Source organism: Corvus moneduloides, chromosome Z (genome assembly GCF_009650955.1).
Source record: "Corvus moneduloides isolate bCorMon1 chromosome Z, bCorMon1.pri, whole genome shotgun sequence".
Lineage (NCBI taxonomy): Eukaryota > Metazoa > Chordata > Aves > Passeriformes > Corvidae > Corvus > Corvus moneduloides.
The window spans coordinates 58912451-58936304 of NC_045511.1; the positions used below are offsets into that span (position 1 = coordinate 58912451).

At 36.8% G+C, this 23854-nt stretch overlaps 1 protein-coding gene across 1 annotated transcript in view; it reads right to left on the reverse strand.

Annotated features, from left to right (window-relative positions):
* Window positions 1-1697: 1697 nt before the first annotated feature.
* CNTLN (centlein) overlaps window positions 1698-23854 on the reverse strand; it is a 183597-nt gene continuing 161440 nt past the window's right edge. Inside the window, 5 exon segments of the mRNA XM_032097108.1 lie at window positions 1698-2397; window positions 10275-10312; window positions 10315-10348; window positions 11633-11790; window positions 12438-12465. Of these exon segments, the coding sequence (XP_031952999.1) occupies window positions 2296-2397; window positions 10275-10312; window positions 10315-10348; window positions 11633-11790; window positions 12438-12465 (360 nt within the window). The 3' untranslated portion in view covers window positions 1698-2295.

Genomic DNA, 23854 nt, shown 5'->3' on the forward strand with positions numbered 1-23854 from the left:
CTGCTGGTGCAGTAAAGATGAAATAAGCAGTAAAAACAAGTATGTTCATTACAGGCAGAATTCAACATTTCTGAAAGCAAAAGGAAAAAAATTTTTTTTTCTTTGGAGCACCATCCCTTTTGCTGTCCTTACAAATATCTCTCAAGCTGCATGACTCTTTTTCTCTGAAAAATGCTGACTAGTATTTCCATTTTCATTTGTTTACTTCAAATTAGAGAAGAGAATAATTTTTGAACGAAAATACCAATAAAATACCTTTAAAATATTAAGAAAGCTCTTCAAAGATATTTGGCAAACTTTCCAGCACAGTTTGCAGAAAGACTAGCAGTGTTATACTTTCAGGAACATTTGTGCGTAAATCTGTCTCCAGCTGGGTGTATGGATTTCGTTTTGCTCTCTCTTTTGAGATGAAGTAGACAAAAATTTGGTTCTGCAGCATTCTTGTTTATTTTGGCACCAAGAAAAGAGGTCTCTTCATACCCAGTTGCCCAGGAGATACAGAAATTTGCAGGGGCAGAAAAGCAAGATGTAAAGTTATGAAAAAAAGTTAGTAGTCAGGAAAATTCCCTCTTTTTGAGGCATATTTTCTATGGGAATTGGCTGATGCTCCCTGCATTTTCACTTCGACAAAAGATCATCAAGTGTTAAAGATCAGCACCAAGATCAGACTTGCAGCAGTGGGTGTTTGGGAATGTGGACGTGAAGACAATGGGGATAGTTTTCAGAGAGCTTTGGCTTCCTGAAGCTCTTTACACTAAGCTGTAATGGATGTTTTGTTGAAATTATTTTAAAATACATTTTGCTGGAATTACTGAAAAACATAAGAGCATGGTTTCTACATGTTTTGATGAATTTATCTCCCTTAATTTTTGTTGTCATTATTTTATTTGCATTGGAGTCCATGTCAGTTTTTAGCTTCTGCAAAACCCTGAGGGAAATGGTTCCCACAGCTCAGTTTCATTTGCATGTGAGTGGCTTCCTTTTGCTTGCTTTGAAAATATCACACAGTTTTATATGATGGCCCTTATTTCTTGCATTGAAAAAGGTGGTGGTCAATCGTTCTGAAAGATGTGGCAGGTTTTTTTTACAGGCCTAGTTCCCAGTCTTAATTTACAGGCGCAGGCAGAGTATGTTTGCATTACTTTCTCTAATTCTAATAAAAATTCTCACAAGCCCCTCTGTTCACCAGGTGCAACTGAGCAGGTCTTCCTTTTCTCAGAGACACCAAATAGTGAACTCCATAAATTAGGAGATACAACATTGCATCCTAGGAAAAGCACTGACTGCCATGCAGAAAATCTCTGTTTCATGCTTCAGTTAAGTGAACTTAGTCCAAGTGGATCTTTCTTCTGATTCCCCACCCAATATGGATAATGATATCTGTTGTAAACCAAAATGATATTCACAAATGACGAGACATATATAAGAAACATTATTAACACATGAATTCATAAACTTGTGTCTTGGTTTTTTTTTTTTTCAGCTGGGCTGGTCCAGAGGAATAAAACCCTTAAGATCAAAAATGTGAAGAAACAGCAATTATTTGTTAGTACTGCCAGAGAAACCTTGGTGGAAATAACCGATTAAAACTCTACACCACTTCCTAAGGTAAGAGAGCTTGCAGCTAGTTGTTTAGCTGAGAAAGAACCGGATCTACTAGTAAAAAAAGCCGTAATAGAAAAAACTTTATTTTATTGATTTTTTAAAAATACATTGCACACATTATGCTCCAATACACTCAGAAGCAAATACAGATTTTCCAGTATTACTCCACACAGAATATTTTTATTCTACAGTCATTCAATTTTTCCAACACAAAAGCGTATCTTTTTATGTAGCACATATCAGAAAGCTGGGCTTTACAAAGAAGCTAAAAGAAATTAGGTATTCAAAACCCCAGCGATATCCCCAGTTCCTCTGTAAATCCTACTTCTACTGTTGTGATTAGAACAACTAGGTGTTACTTAGCTGCTTTTTGTTCTTTCAAAATTGTACAGATGTGTATTAGTCATAACAAAGACATCCTCTCTCTACAAAGCCTGCACATGTGTTCACTGCCAGTGCATCTAAAGAAAAATGATTTTGAACTTTGCATTGATTTTTAGCAATTTTTCTCTTCAAGAATCAAATACCAACCCTGCTTTCTAATAGGAATTTAATTAATTCCTCTTGTTCAACAATTAATTAGTTCATGGTTTCTGTGTATGTATTGAACATGCATATTGACAGTTTCTGAGAAAAGACATGAGGAAACAGCACACATTTTAGTCACACATTGGATAAATCCTAGTAATATCATAGAGTGTGCTTCATGAGAGAACTCAATTCTTCTACCAATTTCTTCTTCTCATTTAATTTTTCCAGTATGGCATCCATTAAGTATGAGGCAAAAGGAAACTGAAAAAGAAATAGAGTAAGAAAAAATGGTCATTGAACTTTATTTTCTTCATGTGAAAGACATTTATTAAATATCTTTAAACTATCAGATTTCACTTAGTTCTGACAACTACCACACACACATATCTGATCTTTAAAGTTCATCTGCCTGGTTAGTGTCTGAAAATTTGCTCTCTATCATAAAAATGATAAAAGAGCAGTGTAAAATGAAAAAAGATAAACTCCTTATTGAACAATTCATGCTTTACTGACCATGTTAATGATGTAAACTGCAGTACCAGCATCTCTGTCATTTATCTTCAATCAGCTGATCAATAAAAGGTTACAGTCACCTCTAGGGCATCCAGAAATGGTAGTGTATGAGTGTAAGTTCACTACTCTCAGGAGGGTGACACAGACCGACCAGTATAATTCTCACTGCTGTAGCAAATTGCCTTAGACTCACACACAAAACCTTGTAAATAATTAAAAAAACAATAACAAAACCCCCCAAAACAAACAACAACAAAACCCCAAAACAAAACAAATGAAACCACAAGAAAACCTCTTAAAGTAAAATCCCAAACCTCCAATTGCGTAAACTGGAATAGGACACAAATGTCTGCCTCTCTAAAACTTTAATCCAAAAAATTTTATTGATATATCTACAGAGAAAAAAATAAAACCTCTTTTATAACTTCTCTTATATAAAGATGCATTTGTACAACCAATGTCTTCGAAGGAGATTTGGTATAATTTTCAGTGCCATAGCTTTAATGCATAAAGAGGTTTTCTTTCAAAGTCTTGGTGTATCAGTGCACTGTCCACTGGGAAATATTTTTAGAGGTGGTACAGAACAGTGGTTGTGGCAGCTCCATCCAGAGTGGCCAGTGCTGTGCCACAGAACAGGACAGTTTTCCTTCACTGTTGAAAAGTCTGTAACAGCTTTCACAGGGCTCTGTCAGCTTCCTGAACACATGGTGAGACCAGTGGTGACTGAAGGGTCAGTACCACAACAGAAGTAACAGCCCATTCAGAAGGAGAGATAATTTTACATTATGAAGCCACCAGAAATAAATAAGGTAAAATATAGCAGCCAGTGGAACAGGCCAATCATCATTTTCTGCTTTTCACAACCGTAGTTCGAAGCAACACTTTTCTATCTGGAACTCCTGTCTAGTTCCACACTTCAGTATTCCTGTGCTAATTTCATTTTTTCACTTCTTTATTCTATCTGAAAGAGAAAGTTGTATGGTACTTACACCAGATAGAGTAGTGCTCGTTTCCTAGATAGACATGAAACAAAAAATATAAAAGAAACAAATAAAAACCCCAGACATAAAAGTGCATCAAATACAAAATGTAACATTTGAAGTGATATGCAGACTTGAATCTACATACTGATATTTAAAATTACTAACGAGTCAGAAAAAATATCTAAAAAGGGAAAATCTTGTTAATAGAAGGCATGTATTGTGAAGCGATATAGTGGCAATCCTACATGTTGCTCAACAGTTGCTCTGTAGTTACAGGAAAAAGACAACAATATGTATTATCTCCCTTTTCTACAGGAAAGGAGGTTTTCAAAGGCTGGTACTTGCTGGCCAGACATGTCTCCATCTGTCAAAAATAACTTATGTGTATGGTAAGAATCTTCTAGAAGACATCTATACCTGTCAGCTTTCTCCTGTGTGCTATTGTGATGACTTTTTGGGGAATAGAGGGTTTGAACTCACTGAGCAGAAATCTATTCAGTGTAATATAAGACATAATCTTACCTGAAATTCTGGGACACTTGCTACTACGCTTTAAAAACATTGACTTCAGCATCCTGTTCACTCTAATTTCTCTCCCTCTTCTTCTAGGTATGTCTTTTATGAGAACACTGTGTCATTACCTCAAAGTCTCTAATTCTTCTTGCCTAGCTTGACTACATCAATTTCTGATACATTTCACCTCCTTAATGTTGTGCCTGAGATGAATGGTTTCTTATTGATGTCTCTGGCTCGTATCATTCTGACTACATTTTACTTGCTGCTCACTACTCTCTGTGGCTTCCATGTCATAGCAAAGTGATCTTTCAAGAACTCTTGCCATTTAAGTAATTCATTTAAATCAAGAGCATTTGAAAGTGGAACATTATGCCACTCTTTCAACATTTGTTGATTTCAGAGAAAATGCTGTATGTTTCTCTCTGGTTTTCTCTCTGTATAGACATTCAGAACTGGATGATCCCTAGAGTCTTCATCTTTAATACAAGCCTGTCAGATTTACTTTTAATGATGGCTCTGCCACTATCCTGGGAAACTTCCCTTTACATTTCTCCCCAGAACTTCACAACTGTTGAAGTCATCTCTACTCTAAAGCATTCATCCCAGCTTCTAAACCGGCCATATTCTTGGGGAAGGCTTTGGAAGTTCAGTGAGTGCCAAGTGCACACTGAAGGAGTGAAAGCTTGTTTTTACCACTGATAATTAGGTATTTTAATACAGAATGATACTTCTTTTAAATGTTTTACAATTATCTGTGCCACAACCCATTTAACTGACCATTAACAGTGGCGATCCTAAATCAGTACATTATGGTAGGCTTTAACAGAAGTAGTATTGATCTGTATGATTTCACAACACCTGAAAATGCAAACTACATGTGGATTTAAAGAATTTTATTTATTGATTTGACTTTCCAGATTTACAAATTTCTTCTTTGATAGTAGAGAGCTATATGAATGAAAGGCATATTTCTTATACAATTTATCAGACAGATATCTGATAAATGTAAAGTAAGATGATCCTAAAGACTCAGAAATAGTGACAGTTAATTCTGTTTCTCTCATCTACTTATTCTGAAATTAAGTTTGCTTCTTTTGGAGATCCCTTCTGTAAAAAGCAAACTAGTAATATTTATTGACCTTACACCACATGACTGAGTCTCTGTCAGCACAAGTGCATAAATATACACCGATCTGCCAGTGAAAAGCCTTATAATGAATGCAAGGCAATGTTGTTCTAATGAGACATAACATCTCCATTTGCAGAGTGTAGCATTACACTCTGTCTTCTGCTTCACAAACTCTAAAATGTGTTAGCATAAAAATAAAAGTATTTAGGTTTTGGAATATACAAATTAGTGGTTACAACTATTTCAAACCTCACCATATGGATCATCAGTATAAAATACATTTTCCCAACAAAAACTATTCAAACACACTGCCGACATGCCTTAGGTTGAATTAGATGAGCTACAAAAAATAATATGAAATAAAACTAGACACTAAGACCAATAACCAAAACATCCTAATTTCACTAAAAAATAGAAGTCGCAATTTTAAAAAAAGATAAATGCCTCACTTTATTGTTGTTTTTTGTCTTATTCTTTGTTCTTATTCTGCTTTGTGGTGGCTGCATATACATCATTATATAAACACATAGGTGCCTATATGTATTCTTACCCTGAGTGCCAAGCCAATTTTTCCTTGTTTTCAGTTCAGGATGAGTGATATAACGTGGTTTTGTTTGTGCGCATGAGATAAAATATAGATTTATACCATAACGGATTGTCAGTGCACAGGACTAAGCTCTTATTCTCATAATGAGAAGAAAATCATGACCTGATATAAGTGCTAATGGTACCTAGGATGTGGTTCAGACTGTGCTGGTGCTGCTTTTTAAGGTGCAGGTGAAGCACCTGGTGATGGTGGCAGTGGTGAGTGTGCACAGGTATTTGTGCATGGGTGAATACATGTTTCTGGTTGTGACCTCTTCAACGACACACACAGACTGGGGAGAGACTAATAAAAGCAAAGCAGGTGAGTCACAAGCCAAGAAATTTGGAAGGAAACAGCTATGGCTGTTAATGTCCATTCCCAGATGACAGCAATAGAAATATGCATTTAGAAGCCAGTGCAAATCGTAAAAAGAGGTTGGGGAAAATCCTTACTGGCGATTAGTTAATATACTGTTCCACACCCTATTCTGGAGATGTGCTATACAAAGAGTGTCCACACAATAGAAGGAGAGGGAGACTTTCTGATGTTTTCACAATTGGAATATGACTTTTAGATCCATAATGAAATCATGAGAGGAAAGATTTTATTAAGCAGCTTTGTTTATGTGAGATGTGATATCCCAAGGAGGGCATGAGGAGGGAGGAAAGGTAAGTGCTACTATAGATCTCACAGGGACATGCTAAATCAATGCTGTCATTTGCTTTACTGCTTGGAAAACTTGGCAGATGATTTGCATTTTATTAAAAAATAATTCTTGGAGACTTCAGGCAGTAATCTGGATTGGGCTACCGTGCTATACTCACACACAAAATTATTAACAGATTTTTCTGAGATGGGCGTTCCTTAAAATAAGTCACAGTGAATGAAAGCCAAGGGTGCTATAAGAAATTCATGTTTAAGTTACATGAGAAGAAGTCATCCTCTTGGCTTATCTATGTAAATTTCCTATGATGGGAAAAAGCTAGAGAAGATTGCTGTTTTGTTTGAGTTTTTAGGGGGAGTGTTTATGATGATAAGAAGAGAGTGCTACTATACAGAGCCAGGCTCAATTAATAAGACAGACACACTCAGATGTGAGGGATAAAGTGGGTAAAAGCCTTATCACTCGCCTTGCAAGATGTAAACACACATACATATTGAGATAATCATACTTGTTCCCCCCCAAATATTATAAACTGCTAAAAGCTCAAAGGTCTATAATGTGAGACCTCTCCCAAGCCCAAACAGTAATGTGTAATTAGTCTGATGCCTCTACACATGTGCAGGTAGCAGGTATCTCCACGCACTCATGTGAAAACTCTCCACATATAGGTTCTTCACAGGCCCGAGAACCTTTTCCTTTTATCCCAGTGTCAGTTATTGAGATGATTTATTTTTATTCTTTCATTCTTTAGTGAGAACAATCTAGGCTGTTACTGTATAAATAGAGAGAGGCAACAGAAAAAAACCCACTTCTTGGCCATTCAAGATGTAGATTGAGACAACAAGTGATTTTTACCAGCTCTTCCAAGTTTATATATGACTGTACTTTCCTATTATATGATTCTTATTTACATAATAACATCCCTATGCAGAGATGTCTCTTTCAAATCATAAGCTTCTTAGCAGTGGTGTAGTTTCTTCACATAGTAGTTGATAAAATAAGGACACAAACTCTGACTGGTATCTGTGAGTTTCAGGAATGCAAAAGTATTTATAACTAAAATATTAATATTCTTGTAAAGCTGGCAGATATTAGATTTTTTCAAGTAATAAGGGTATGGAAAACAAAGGTACAGATGAAGTGAAAACAGGTGTGGTATCCTTTATCATTACACTTTAGGGGAATCTATAAAATGACAGTAAAAAGCAACTAGTACTCAGTCTCCCCCAAAACTCTAGTGCAGCAGTAAAATGGCGTATGTCAGTAATAAAAATAAAATGTCTATGACATTTTAAATGTTATCGTACTGTCACAGTGGAATAAAATTAGCTTGAAGAATGATCTAAAGGGATATGATGCAGTTCATTATGTATAACAGCAACAGCAGCAGTTTCCCAGTGTTCATAAAGGTTTCTCCATTAAATTTACCTCCAGTCAATAATTAGGAGTCCACAAATAAACCTAGGCAATTAAATCAATACTGCTGGGCAATTATGTTCCAAAGTCCTGGCTCAATGGCACAAAAAGACACTATATCAAGCTGCAATATTAAGTGATCTGATGCAATTTTCCACTGAACATTTACTCAGAATAACAGAAAAGGGCAATCCTGCATCTTTGTTCAAGATGCAAATGGGTAACACAGTGTGCCAACACGTAACACTTGGCAGGCAGTCTTATGAGCAAAATCCTGCAGAAAGCTGGATTTCACCATGGGCTTTAGTTTGCTGATCAGAAATATTACCAAAGCTTACTAAAAGAAACCACAGCCAAAGTCTGCAAGATATGAGTAAAGCATTTTAAAGGGCACAGAGCTGTTCCATGAGCTGCTCTCAAATACATGAAGAAATCTTAACCATTTCCATCTATGTGCCTTAGCATGGACAGAAATGAAAAGCAGAGCTGGCTGCTCCCCAAAACCTCTATAATCCTCTTGCAATTCTAAACATGGTCTGCTTGCCAAAAATTACTTCTACACTCAGTGTTTCTTCTGAGGAACCCCACAAGATGGAGCAAAAATCACTGAAAATCATTATTAACTTGTACACAAATGCACACGGCTAAGAGCAATGAGCTCTTCTATCCTTATGTAACATTTGCAATCTTAATATACCTGGTTTCATTCTATAATTCCTTTACTCTCCCTCCCCTGGTTTTTGCTGTCTGTCTATAGCAGATGAAGAGAAGTGATAACATTCTGCTTAGTGTTTTTTAGCGATTTACCAAAGAATAACAAAAACCAGAACAAGAAGTCTTCATTGTATTCCATGGAACTGATTCATATTTTGGAGACCATAATATGAACAGAATCTTGAAATTTATAATTTTTTAAAAATTCTTAAAATTATGGCAATTAAATGAATAGAAATAATTGAGCTTTTAATGCTGAGTTTCATGTAGCATTATGAGGTTTAATTAAAATGCCAGTTTTTCTGACAAAGCTAGTAAAAGCACACTGATATTTCTATCTTCTCTGCTGCAGCAATTAAGCAGTAGTAGTAAGTTTTGATAATGAAAGAGGGAAAATCTGTCATTTCTTACAAAATCTGGTCACAGGATACAATCTTGACACAAAAGCTGTTAATGGTAAAATACATAAATGTGATGTGAATGTTCCTTTGAAATGGCTTTCAAAATATTTTCAATCATTCACATTCTTAACTGATATTAACTACATCGTTAATGGACCCATGCTAGTGAATATGCATTAGGAGCACTAGATTTATAAATCAAGTTTTCTTTCTTTCCAGACATCAGCTGCCCATCATCTAAATAAAAGAGACAACTAAAAATATAATGGAAAAGTTTCAAGAGTCAGTGTATGTTGTCAGTGATGTCCAAACAAAAGCTGACTATGGCTAGAAAAGCTGGGCTCTCACCTGCCAATAAACTGCCCTTGATCACTTACAAGAGGGGAGCATCCCAGCAGACTCTGTGTGTATTAAAAAAAAAGACTTGAAAGAGAAGAAAAAGTATCACACAGGTCACAGCAGCAGTCTCAATGGACCCCTCAGGGATTTCTGCTAGTCTCAGACTTGTCATCCTCTATGCAGCTTTCCTCTCTGCCCAGAAAATGTCGATAGGAAAATGTTTGAGGGGCCTCTGGTGGAAATTTTTTCATTCTTTCTGCATTGACAGGATGCCAAATCAATATTTACTTCCCACTAACAAGCTGCTCGAGGTCTCAGTAGAAAATATTGTAGAGAATGTGAGAAGACACGATAATAAACAGCTGTCTGGCTATGAGGAAAACATGAATTGACTGGAAACAGGTCCACAGTAAAAGGTCACTGAAACCCATGAACTCCTCAGGTGTCCATAACAACTAGTAACTTTAAAGGCACATAAAAAAAAGTCTCTTTTTCCTAAGAGGTATGAGAGAATGGATCATTTTCACTCTAGCAAGGATTATACTGCATTTCAATAATTCAATTAACACATTTGCCAAGATATGCGCTGGTTTTCTCCAGCGGTTTTACTGGCTAAGTTAGCTTAAGTTAGCTGTTAAGTTAGCTGTCACAAATCCTTGATTAACATCTCTTCAGTTTTATGCAGTAACCCTGGTTTTAAAAGAAATAAAAAGGAAATGCTACAAAACAAGGATTTCACATTACCTCATCACAGTGTAATTTGAGACCATCAACGGCACCGCAATTAAAAATACAATGTATTAATTACAATCTAAAAACACTTAGCTAATCAGAGGAGAAACTTACAATTCATTGTGGGATGATATAAATTGAGCACCTGTACTTCAAGAAGTTTCTGTATATGCTGTAGCCATTATCTTTTTCAAATTCCATTTTTGTCCTTGCTGTTTCCTAAAAATAGAAAAACATCAGGAGCAATAAAGGAAATGTGCAACTGGGTATACATTAAATACACAGCATATGAAAGTCGGAATCACATTTGCAAAATTAATTATCTGACGCATATCCACCAAGTATCAATGCTCTGTTAAATTTTTAAACCTATCCTTGTCTGCTCATGCCCCTAGAAATGTGCATGGCATGTTCTTTTCATATGAATATACTGGTGTAGTGTGATCTATGTCTAAATTGTATGAGTCCAACATAAAGGTGCCTGAGTCTATGCACTGATAGATGGAATATATAGTGTATGTGTAGATTGAATTCATCACCTGTGTTATAACTTCGTTTTATATTTATAGTTAAGTATGTTTATGTGTTTTACACATATATTCACAGTGACTGAAACAAAAAGAAATAGGACATAGAAACTACTCTGAGAATGAGATAAGCATGGAACAACTCTGTCAAAGTGAATCACTTTATAGGGTTGTATAAATGTTAGTAAACAGGCCAGGGATCAGCCCATTATATTTGTATTCATGAGTGTAATCCATATCAGTGCATACACATACGATGCACTGTTATTTAACCAACATGAAAACTCTCTTTTCGTGACCTCTTTAATATAAAGCTCCAACAAGGCTAAATCTAAGTCATCACCAGAGTACTGTTACAACCCAATAATGGCCAACTGCTAGACACTTGCTAAAGTAACTGTACAGGCTTTTTCATATATTATTTGAGCAGGACTAAATAAATCTGGATAAGAAATCCTATCACTGCATCTATTTAATAGAGTGATTTGATGAAACACTACCAAATATTTCATAGTAAAATGTGTGATAGAATCAACAAAAAAGGCAATGAATTCACCCAGAAACCATCTGTCTACCAGAAACACCTTTAATAGGTATCACAATTCAGACAGGAAGCATCAACAAAATCAATCTAGCACACCAAGATACATTCTGATTTTGTTTTCTTTAATGCAGAAGTCTATTTAAAATGTACAATCCTGCCAAATAGCCTAATGAAAAAGGGAAATACTAAATATAATCTCTCGATACACATGCTCTAAGCAGTATATTTATACTTATGCATGCCTGAAGTCTTGCCACCTCATGAATCTCTAACCTGACCTTTTCGTTTAGATTAAATCCTTCTTGATTTTTGTGCTGCATCTTCCACAATGAAATTTCAGTCTTTACCTCCAAATCCTTTTCCTCAAGGATGGATATAGTCAGCATCTTCTCATCTTCACCTTTCTTTACTGAAGTCCTTAAAATAACGTACCTCATCATCTTCTTCTTGTAGTATTTCGTAAAGATCAGTAGTTGAAACGTTAAGGATAGGTGCTGCCAACTGAAGACACTCTTGGGAAAGACCCTTTTTGCATGCTTTCATTCCTCCCATTTTTTTTGCCAGTTTGATTTTTGTTCTCTGGTTAGAGTCTAGAAGACATAAGCAAAAAATTCTCTACTGTGATTTTTTTTTAATAGTACAAATAAGATGGAAAAAACAGTATCATTCAGACTAAGCTCATTTAGATGGGAGTTATCATCATTCTGTGTTATTGGTTCAACAGGATATGTGCTGGAATATTAAATTACAGGATACTTAGAACACGAAATATGAATTAATATGGTAAACCAAAAAATGTTCTTAAATGTAGGTATTGTTTTATTATGTTTTTAGCAAAATAACTATTCTTATAAATGCCATCAGTAGTAAGACAAAACAGCTTCCACAGAATCAATCAAAATCCCCTCCTGACCCAGTCTACCAGAAATGTTCTTGAAATAAGAACATAACTGTCAGGCTTTACTGTGGTCAAATAGAGTAGGGTTTTTTTGTTAGTTTGTTTTTGTTTTTGTTTTTAAGCTTATTGACAGTCTCTGCATGCAGAAACACCAGTGCACCTCCTTATTGAAAACCTGAAATTTTGTTTCCCACCAAGACAGGGTAATTCAAAACTGTCCTGGCTACCAAGTCTCTACCTTTCCTATTTCTTAAGTCCTGTGGTTCAGTGAAATAACACTAAATATCAGTGTAAGTCATCAGTTTTATAACGGAAGTTATTTTGGTTTAATATTTATGCAACTATGACACAAAGATTTTGTCAAAAGCTGAGTAAGACAAGTTTATTTAAAAATTGTTGACTAACAAACAGGACTAGTAATCCATTTTCAGATGATCTGCCTCGAATACTCTATTTCCATGACTCAAACAGAACTGTGATTGTCAACACAGACACCTTGGTTGAGTTTAAAATGAGAGAAGATGATTTTCGTTTGATAATCCTAGTGGAGCTCATTTTATTAAGATACATCTCAACAGCAGCTGATCAGCTTCTGAAGATTCTTTTTCTATAGAATGCCATCATCTCATAGAAACTGACTACAGAATTATGAAGCCGTTTATTGGCATTTAGGGTAAAGTATTCTATAGTCTCTAGTGAATCTGAAACAGCCATTAGAGAGCATTTTCTAATATATTTCAACAAAGGCACAGAAGATTCATCCAATTCCAAGATTTGTTTGTTTGTTTCCTACCACTTCCCAAGTTAACATTTTTCTGTACTTAATAAATTTAATTACTTAAAGTAAAAATACCCTACCACAAATCTGGGGAGAGGAGGTACAGTGAAATTTGTCCAGTTTTCTAATTCAAGTGTGAGTCCCTCCATCCACAGAATTTCCAGCAAACTATTTCACACATAGACCTGTCTGCAAATGCAGAGCTGAGAGGAATGAAGAAACTTGAAATGTAATGAGCAAGGATCTTGGGCAACTTGGACTAAGGTCATGGAAGGAAATAGACTAAGAGAAGAGGGAGCCTCAAAAAGAAAAGCACCCACTATGAAAAACAATACAGTTAAATCACATGTTTTTGTGGCATCTGAAATGGTCTAACAATAAATTGGCTCTTGCAACACATATTTGACAATGGAAAATAAGTTCAACCCTACTTTTTAATGAAATTGAATCAGCTTCCCACGTTTTAAAAGGAGATTTCTCCCAGACGTAAGTGATCACTCTACAAGATGCACATTTGTAACCTGATGCAAAGAGGAAATGTAAATTAAAGGAGCAAAATACCAAGAAAATTAACTGCAAAGCCACATGGAAAGGCCACAAGTAATGACAAACAAAAAGCATGATAATAAACAATGTTAAACATTCACTCAAATGCCTTAGAAAACACTGAAACATTGCCAGGCAATAGTCATTTGACATTATCACATAAATTGGTATATTGGTATATCCAAACTCTGAAAGAAGTTCATGATGAATGAATAAGCTGACAGCAACAGTGGAACTCAGAAACTGCAACTGCAGTGTGATTGTCTTTTAGTCCACAGTTCCAGAAATGAAGGTGCCAGAAAGACAAGTACCTGAAAGACACTGAAGATTCTATAGCAGCAATTTAAAACAAAAGAAATAAAAAAAAATTTAAAAAAAGAAAGTTAGAAAAAAAGAAAAAGGAAAAAGCAAGTTTAAACAAAAATCAAAGAAAATTACAACTAATAGGTTTTAATATGCAAGCACACACTTTATATATAATCACAGTAGATCATACATATGGAGGACTTGCACTTCAATTCCTCTGTCCCTTGAGCAGTTCAAATACACTAAAGCATATGTGAAGCACAAACCATATGTGAAAAATAAGGCTTCTTTATGGACTTTGAAGTTGGACTCTGAGAGACTAGCTATTTTTGAACCTCCCTCCTCTAAGTTATTAAGTTGATATAATGTTTTGATATACATTTTATCACTAAATAAGCTCCTTAAAAAATTATAGTCTTCCTATGATTTTGTTTTTTCTTCTGATATTTTCTCATCCATCGTATACTAATGTATTCATGTGCTAAATTGTTTACTTATTAGTGATTTAATTTATATGTCTGTTCATGCTCCAATATAGAAATGTTCTGTCTCAAGCCACACAGGTTTTAGAAACTGAAAGACCCATTTCCAAACTGAAAAGTACAAAAACTCAAGAGTTAAGCAACATAGGTTTTGCTGATGAGTGTAGTGAAGCCACATTAACGATGTTTCTGTGATTAAAAATTTGATCAAATGCATTCTGGAGCTAGGTGTAGGATTTTGAACAAACACATTTCCCTTTTTGTATTTCAAAATTGTTTATTTTCAAATTAATAGGCATAGGTGATGCAAAATGCCTAAAATGAAATCAATGCAGTATATGACTTCTGTACTGTACTGATATATAACAATGCCTTTATTAGTACTAGTAATACTAGGATTTGAGATTTTTCTCCTTGGTTTTTTTTTTTTTTTTCTGCTGTTAATTCTAGAGGATATTTTGTTAATAAAGCCATTTTCCTAACTTAGATGTTATCGTCAGAGTTATTCCTGTGGGACACACTTAGCTGCTACCAACCAACTAGAATAGGAGTTCCTGATTAATTCCTGAAACAAATCTACACTGCTTCTTGTCAGACCAGTGCAACTGCTACTGATCTGACTAGGAAAAAAAAAAAAAGCTTAAAATTCTAACCAAATGAGCTTAAAGTTCCTAGTCCTTTTTAATCAGTAGCAATTGTTGAATTATCTACAAACACCATATGATTTATGTAGTACACATTACAGATGTTGGGTTACATATAATTCTGAAATATCTCTATTCTAAGCCTTTTTACTTTATTTTCACTACCTAAAACATTTATTCTTAAGAATATATTGTTTTTAAATTTGGCCTCAGCATGTAATCACTTCTTAGCACTGTATCTTTTGCCAGTTTTGAGATGTATAAAGACAAAGGTCTTCTTTCAATTAAAGGGTCATATTTAATTAAACACTCAAAGAAGCCATGATGATATAAAGACCCTGACAGCACACTATTAATAAGGCCTTCACATCCCAAACCACTGACACTCGTTGACCCTGGGATTTACACAATTTGATCAATGGCCCTAAGTAATGTCATATGACCAAGGCAATGCAAAAATTTTTCCAGTAATTACCATGTTAATTTACACACTATTGTTTCTAGCATAATAAACCTTAATGTTCCCAAGACAAACCAAAGTCTGATACTAGCTAGCACCATACCTACGTATAGCCAGATTTCAGTCTTGCACTGGTGCAGATCTCAGGGCAGAGGCCATGGCTCACAAGTCATGGATAATTTTAAGTTTTACTGTATTTTGTACAATAGTAATAACAGTGTGCTGCATCTGGCTGAGATCACAGAATCATCAAGCTTGGAAGAGACCTTCAGGATCACCTAGTCTTTAACCACAGTGACCAAACTGACGTTCAGTTTAGCTTTGGCCCTTCTAATATTCTCTCCACATACTTGACAACATCTTTGTAGTCCCCCCAAGTTACCTGTTCATCCTTCCAGAGATGCTATGCTCTCTTCTTTTGTCATAAGTTCAAGCCTAAGGTCTCTATTTAACCACACCAGTCTTCTGCCCTCCTGGCTTATCTTACAGCACAAATAGAAATGGAGTTGTCTTCTAACAGCTCAGCTTCTAGGGTGCAGTGCTTGGGATTTGTAACTAAACCAGTGCTGATAACATACCAGCCATTGCTGAGCAGCACTGGCACAGTGTCAGGGTCTTCTTTTTCCCATGTTGTCACCTCAGCAAGTGGGCTTGCGATGCACAAAATGTAGAGAGGGAAGACAGCTGGGACAGCTGGCCGCAAGTGACCAAAAGGACATTTCACACTTACAACACTTAACAATAAAATCTCAGGGGAATGGTGGTTTGTCTGTCAGGTAGATGCTGCTCAGAGACTGGCTAGGCATTGATCTACATTCCTTGGGGATTTATTCCCCTTTCTTTCTTTTATTAAACTGTCCTTACCAACACACAGGTTTTCTTACTTTCCCTCTTCCTATTCTTTCCCCAGTCTTACTGCAGAAAGGGAGCAAGCATGGAGTGAACAACTATGTGGTGTTTAGCTGCTGGCCAGGTCATCCAACCAAAAATGTATAGAAGAATGTAATATACAGAACAATTTTATGTGTAGCATTGTGCGTGTAGTTCAATATGAAACTGTCTTTATATACAAGTGATATGTTCTTAGAAACTCATTTGTTTTGTAGATCAGAAAGGCATACAGACTTGGCTGAGAGCATTAAACCAAAAATGAAGTGGAAAATCTTTTCTGAAACAAGGTTAGTTTCCTAAAGAATCAAAAGCATTATGAAGATGTTGTAGCTGTCTGTGAACAACAAGAGCTAAATTTCACAGAACTGAACATTGAGCTTAAAGAACTCTACTTTCGTGATAGAATATTTATTGCTGGCCTAAGGTTAGGCCAGATCCTAATGCTGTAAAAGGGCTGAGAAAGTATTACAACCCCAAATACCTCATAAACAACAAAAAACAGAATGAATGGGCAAAAAGTCACAAAGAGATGATGTCATACATAATTTCAGCAGCTGAAATAAGCATTCAATGAAAGTACAGTTATTTGTTCCTTATTGCCTCTCTAAAAATGACTTTCAAAATACTTTCAGTAATAATATTTAAACTAATCTCATAGCATGATTGAAAACTATTCTGTAGTAATTTCATTTTTAAAATATGTTACTCAATATATATTTATATATGTTATTTAAATTAACTCAGCTCCTTCAATTGAAAAAATCACACCTTCTAGGCATAACCTTTTTTTATCAGAAAAGGGACAAGACAAGACACAAAGACTGACCACTACAATAGACCTGTTTGACTTAGGGCTATAACAAGTAGCATTCTGACCCAAGGGAATGAGAAAGCCTCAGGAGGTTGATTTAATTCTTATGATCCCCAGAGATCACATGTCATTTTAGAGACTCCAGCAGATTCCCTGTAAGTAGAGTATAAAAATGTAGAGGACATATAGAACAACCTTACCTTCCTTCACCAAGTTCAGTATTCAAACTCCTGCTGTCAAATATTAAAGTGGTAATAACATTATTTTACCAATGTCACACAGGCCACATTTATAAAGTGATGAGTTGGTCTTATTTACCTGTATACAGTCAGTTTCTGCTGCAGTTCTAAAATGTATTAATATACATGTTCAAGCTATGTGTCTCATAGTTGTATGTACTTGGAGCAACTAAGATATAATTATCTTTTCTATTAAGAATAAACAAACGTACCATTGAATATGTCGAACTCCTTAAAAATAAAAAATATACATTCAAGAGAATATTAGTGTGACACCTAAAAGCTAGAAGAGATGCAAAGTTTCAAAGGCTAATACAGTGAAGACCTGAAAAGAAGAAATACCTCCTGTAAATACCTAGCTTTCAGACCAATATATATGATAAGTTAAACAGTCTTATGTTGATTAGCACCGAGAATAGTGCTCACAACTTCACAGAGATAAGTGGAAAATGAAAGCACACATTGCCTGGAAGAACTCCTGCTACAGTGGGGATACTGAAACACGTGTATCAGACAGCGAGGCCCATGGAAAGAAATATCTATGGACCGATTCTTGGTAGATGTTTCAGAGATGTTTATTTCTCCAGCCGCATGGCTGAGGATCTGCCCAGGAACTGTTCCAGTCACGGGACCCGAGGGTCCTTGCCCGCGCAGGGAACACAAACCAACCAATGGGAACGAGGCTGAGCAGGGGCAGGGAAACCCCATCTCTGTCCCCTCAGGGCCCCTCTCCCAGGGCTACATGGCGGGGGAAGGGACCCCAACATTTCACCCATTCATTTTTAACAAGAAGAGATTTAAAACTTAACATTGAAAACAACTGGATAAACATGAGATAACAAGGACAGTTTCAAAACAAAACAAGCCACCCTCCTGAGTCTTTAAAGGTCCAAACAGATTCTGTGGAACATCTTAAGGCTGACAAAAGGGAGACAGGACTCTCCAGGCATGCTTTGTGGGGAAACTGAGGCAGGAGAGGGTTTCTTCCATTTGTACCTGTTGGAACTCTAAACAACAATAGTTAATTTCTTCCCTCCCCCTCTTCATTCCTCACTCAGCATTGGAAAGGGATTTTTGGGGAAACAATTGGCAAAGGCATGGTTTTGTGAGGGAAACCATGGGTGAAAAAACGGATTGGGAATACACTGGGGGTAATAGGATATAGGATAAAAGGGAAAGGTGGGATTAGGAAAGGGAGACTGTAGGCGGGGCTTATAATGTGGATATTGTCTAACATGGCTACGATTTTTAGCATATATACTGCCTTTTACAGAAACACCATCAGGCCCAGTGACCTCTACTGGTTATAACCCTTTTCTACCTTGCACAATTTTAAACTACTACTTCTCCATCTCCTAAACTTGGGATGCATTTTTCAGGGTTATTCTTTTTAATAGCAGTTCTACGAACGAATATGTCTTCTTGGTTGTCACATCTTGTTATAAAACCATAATTTTGTTCAACATTATACCACTTTACTATTCCTAAAACCTTAGCTACGGTGATTTTTTCCTTTTTTGGAGTGGCTGCTGTTTTCCATCTTGCTGCGTTTTTGCTTTCTCTTTCGTTTTCGCTCACTCCTGCATTGGAGCTGCCAGGGCTGCTGGGGCCGTGGAGGCTGCTCGTGCCTGCGCGCTCTTCCCAGGGTCGCATTCAGGGCCGCGTGGGCCGGGCCACGCTGCTCAGCTCCCCGCGCGCCGCCACCTCTGCTCTCAGTTGCACTGCCGCTGCCTGGGGCTGCGCCCATGTCTTGGCCAGGCCTCCGGGTGATGAGCCCCCCGCGCCCTGCTCCAGCGCGCGTTTCAGCTGGGTGCGGCTCCGCTCTGCCACCAGCCGCTGCCCACCGCCTGTGTGCCGCCCCTCTCGCTCGGGCGTTCATGGGGCGTCGCTCCGCCACGCGCTGCGCGGGGCCGGGCGGGCACCGCCAGGTCTCCCCGCTCCTGCTGCGCCTCGCTCCGCCACCAACACTGCAGCTCGCGTGGCTCCACCCGCACGCGGGAGCTGCCTCGCTGCTGCTCGGAGAGCGCTCGGTCCACATAGCCTGGGTTGCACAGTTCCTGAAGCAGTTTTAACTTCGCAAGGACACAGCTGACATTGCTCAACAGTCTCAGTAATTAAATAATATTCACGAAAATATTCTTCCATCGGCATATATTTTGACTCAGAAATTAACTGTGTCCAAACGCTGTTCCAAAAGTCTTTGGTAAGAATCAAATCCCAAGAAATGTAGAAAAAGTTCTTAAACAACCATGAAAGGAAATGTTTCAGTTCCTTTTGAGCTTGAATTAAGCTAAAATTTATAAATCGTTGTTCAAGAATCTTTTCAAGTTTAAGATAAATGTCCATGTGCGGCTCTGAGAGCCAAGAGTCTTCCCACGGTTCCTCCATAGAGATGGAACAGCAAAACAAAAACAAGAAGAGAAAAACCAAAGTTTACTCACAAATCAGTCGCTGTTGATCGGGGTTCGTTCTGCTCTCATTATCCACCATTTGTTACAGTGGGGATCCTGCAACACGCGTATCAAACAACGAGCCCCATGGAAAAGAAATATATATGGACCGATTCATGACAGATGTTTCAGAGATGTTTATTTCTCCAGCCGCATGGCCGGAGCTCTGCCAGGAGCTGCTCAACCATGGGACCTGAGGGTCCTTGCCTGCGCAGGGGAACACAAAACAACCACTGGGGAACGAGGCTGACCAGGGGCTGGGGAAACCCTGTGCCTCCCCCCAGGGCCCCTCTCCCAGGACCACACGGCAGGGGGGAAGGGACCCCAACAAACTGCTTTACTGATGACCTGTAAGAATTCCATTATACATAAATATAGAGAAACTGCTGTCTGAGAGTAAAAAATAATGTGATACCACAGTTGCATCTACAATCTGATTTTCCATGTCAATTAATACAGGCAAACGTGAACACACAAGAGCATAACTAAGAACCTAACAGACAAGATCTGAAAAATTCATTGAAGTAATTTAAAATATTACCATTCTCTTCTATCCTAGTGGCAAAAGCTATCTCCAGTTTGCAGTCCAACATCCTAGCCCAACCCTGCCTCTTCCATGGCTCTGAGCTATGGATGACAGATTGTGAACTAGAATAGGTGAATCCATAACATCCCAAACCAAACATCTAAAGAAGTGTACACAGATTTGCACAGTATTTTTTTTTCAACTATGAAAGCTAAATGCATTGCAGCTTTTCTGAAAATCCCTTGAGTCACACAGTGTAAAAAGGGCCTGATAACTTCAGCATTTGCATACAAAACTTCAGCTTCCTGGCACTTAGTACTGCAGACCCCAAAAAACCCAGTTAAAATGTAGTAAGAATAATAAGGTACAATGACAGAAATTAGTAACTGTGTTGCATAAAATTTGATAATCTGATCCCTATCAAAGGCAAGATCTGAATTTGTGTAACTATGCTGACTTAAATTGTGATATTCCTACTTGCCATTAGGGGTGAAAGCCTACCTTGGCTGGCTCCCCATTTCTCCAAAATACCTCATCCTACGTACTGTAGCAGAATACCATTCCTTCTGGATTCAAAACTATTGAAAACAAAGAGTTTCTTTATAACCATATATTTATGAGTAGAAAATTGAGAATGTTCTTTTGACTGCATTTTCTTAACTATCTCCAGGTGCAGAAAACCATAGGGAAGAACACTGAAAATATTTCAGCCTGTATTGGACATTATAAGAAAAGGAAATGGAATACATTGCGCTATGTTCTAAAAAAACCATTAATTTATTTACAAATTTATGGACAATTGACTTAAATCATGGACAATTTTTAATTTTAGGTTGTCTTCAAAACAAGCCATATTTAAGCAAAGATACAGCAATGGACTTATTGTGGCCATGTAGTTTATATTTCAGTAGAGAATATACCATGTATTCTTAACAGTATAGTTACATTTTTTAAAATTCCCTTTGTGAATAAAAATTAATGGGCTTTGTATTACTGGTTAGCTTTTTTCTCTTTTTGTTTTCTAATCCTCTCCTAATAACTGTTTAACTATCCCACTTAAAGCTTGAAATCTTGTCTTAAAAATCTGCTTTTTTTCATTACATTCTTTTTAATACCTTTAAGTAGAACTTATTACACCAGCTGTACACCTCATTTATAGAACAAACAGCAGGTACTTACTAATATGAGGGACCTATGGCCATATATAATTTTACAGCTTTATAATTATCTAATCTCTCCTGTACATTAAGATTTAGGACTGTCAAAAACTTGAACTGTAGACCCAAATGTTTTCAGGCTGACGCAGCAAACACTCCATAGCTTTCATTGTACTGTTGCTAAATTTTCAGCACAATTACCATGTTTTGTGACCTATAACAGAGAAAAAATAATAGTTTTCTTATAGCAGAGAATGAGTTGAAATATGTATAATCAGTATGGAATGACAGGCAGAATATTTCTGCCAAAATATATTGGTTTCTAAAATTCTATTTATGTGGAATGGGCAATAATAATAATTTAAAGTCCTATTTACTTCTGCATTTAAGTACTACCTCATTTATATTAATTTTTAGCCTGCTGTAAATTCTTTGGTTTCAACAGAATTTCCGCTGATTTACACAGGTGCTAGCAAAACTACCATCATTCCTTTAAAACTTCATATATTACATTTATTTACACAGAGGGAAAAAAAGGCACTGACAGAGATTAGATCTTCACACGTGCAGCAAGAGATGCTTGGGATCTTAGAGAGTTTATTATCTTGAACAGTTAGGGCAGACAAAGTCAGCACAGTTGTACTGGATGTAGCAAACAAAGACATTCAGGGCAGACCAAGAAATACTGAGGTGAAGCAACACTCCAAAGGTCACATAGCAGGTCAGTGACCAAGATGTGAAGAACACCATGATTTCCTGACACTCAGCTCAGTGCCTAAGCTTATGCTATCTTTCTGCAGAAACACACAAAAAGCCTAAGAACGACAAATCAGATGCTCTGAGCAAGACCACTGCCACTGCAAGACTGAAACAAACCTGTCTGAAACCCAGCTTAAGAGGTCAGCTCTGGCATTACTTAGACTCTTAAAAAATCCCATAAAACTTACCAACTGTGTTTCCTTAAAATATTTCAGTTAGTTGAGTTTTTTAATGTTTCTGTCTTCCTAGGGCTCTTCTTACTTCTCTGAAGCCCATTTGGCAAGTGCCTTCGGGAATCCCCTTAGTTCCCAAGTTACTGCGGACACTTCACAAGACCCTGTATATGAGTACTTTATGTTCTCCCTGCTATGGCTCACTTTCTTAGCAATTTGATTGACATACATTAAACAATTATTTCTACAAGAACTCTTAAATAAATCATTACTGGAGACCTTTTTCCTCCTTTCCAAGTTTTGCTAGTTTTCCTGTTTTTTTGCCAAAAGGCTTTCTAATCACTTCAAGCCCAGACCCTTTAGTATGTACTCATATGTCCACCCCTGAAGTCTTCCAGTTACTTCTTTTTTCAGTCAACATTGTTTCTGTCTTTTAGACCCCAAACTGGCCATTATCTTAAAATTAAGCACCTTTCTATGTCCAGCAGAGAGCTGAGTAAGAGCTTTAAAAAGAAGTCTCTCCAATCCATTTAAAGAAATCCCAGGTGGATCTAGACCCTTCCAGGAAGTGCAGTACAGAATCTCCAAGTAGTGCCCAGCTGATCCAGCTGATCCTGTTTCAATCTCATTCTCTGTTAAACTTGGGTGATTTTTTTTTTTACTGAGGCACAAACAAAATTTTTTTGAGAGTTGGTGAAATCAGTCTCCCGTTCAGTTCAATTTTGTTGGATCTGTTCACACACTGTCTACCATTATGGAGTCATGGTCTGTGAAAATGATTCTCATGCACTCTAAGAAAAATGAAAATAGCACCACTATCAACAAAGTCACCTGTGTATGTGAGACATGCATCTAAACTTTGCATGAGACATACATGTGCACGTACAAAAACCTGACACACCTTAAAACTTGGTTACATAGTTGAATCCTCTAAATCAACATCCTTAAATTCTTAATACAGAATTAGACAAAAAGTAGGATATAAAAACATTCAATATATTTTAAGCTACATCATTTATGGTCTTTACCTATCATAGTCAAAAACCAAGGTGAAGTGTTGTCCTTCCATGTCTAAAAAGGCAAAGAAAAAGTAGAGTAAGGAAAAGCTTTTCAGCATCTTCCTCTTTATTCTTCCTTTTATTTATCAAGATTTTATCCATTAAGACATCTACATTATATGCTGTTCCTGGCACACTGTATATATCAGTAATCATATGCCTTCTGTAAATGGTAAGAATTCAGCCATTCATTTCATTCATTAAAATTCACAAGGCCTATTATTCTGTTTACAGTCTAATAGATATTCACTGTCACTATTCAGGTCTCTGATTCAATTTGCCTAAATCCCAGATGCAGAGCAATCCTGATGGAGATTATCTTAATTTATCACAAATTTCTTCTCAGAACCAAGAAAGGTTGGTATTTCATAATAAAAGCTGTGTTTCTCTTTTTTTCCCTGAAGTAGCATGCACAATGAAGAAGCAAAAAATGCCTAATTTTTTTTAATGGTGAGGTTTTCTCAGTTACACAAATT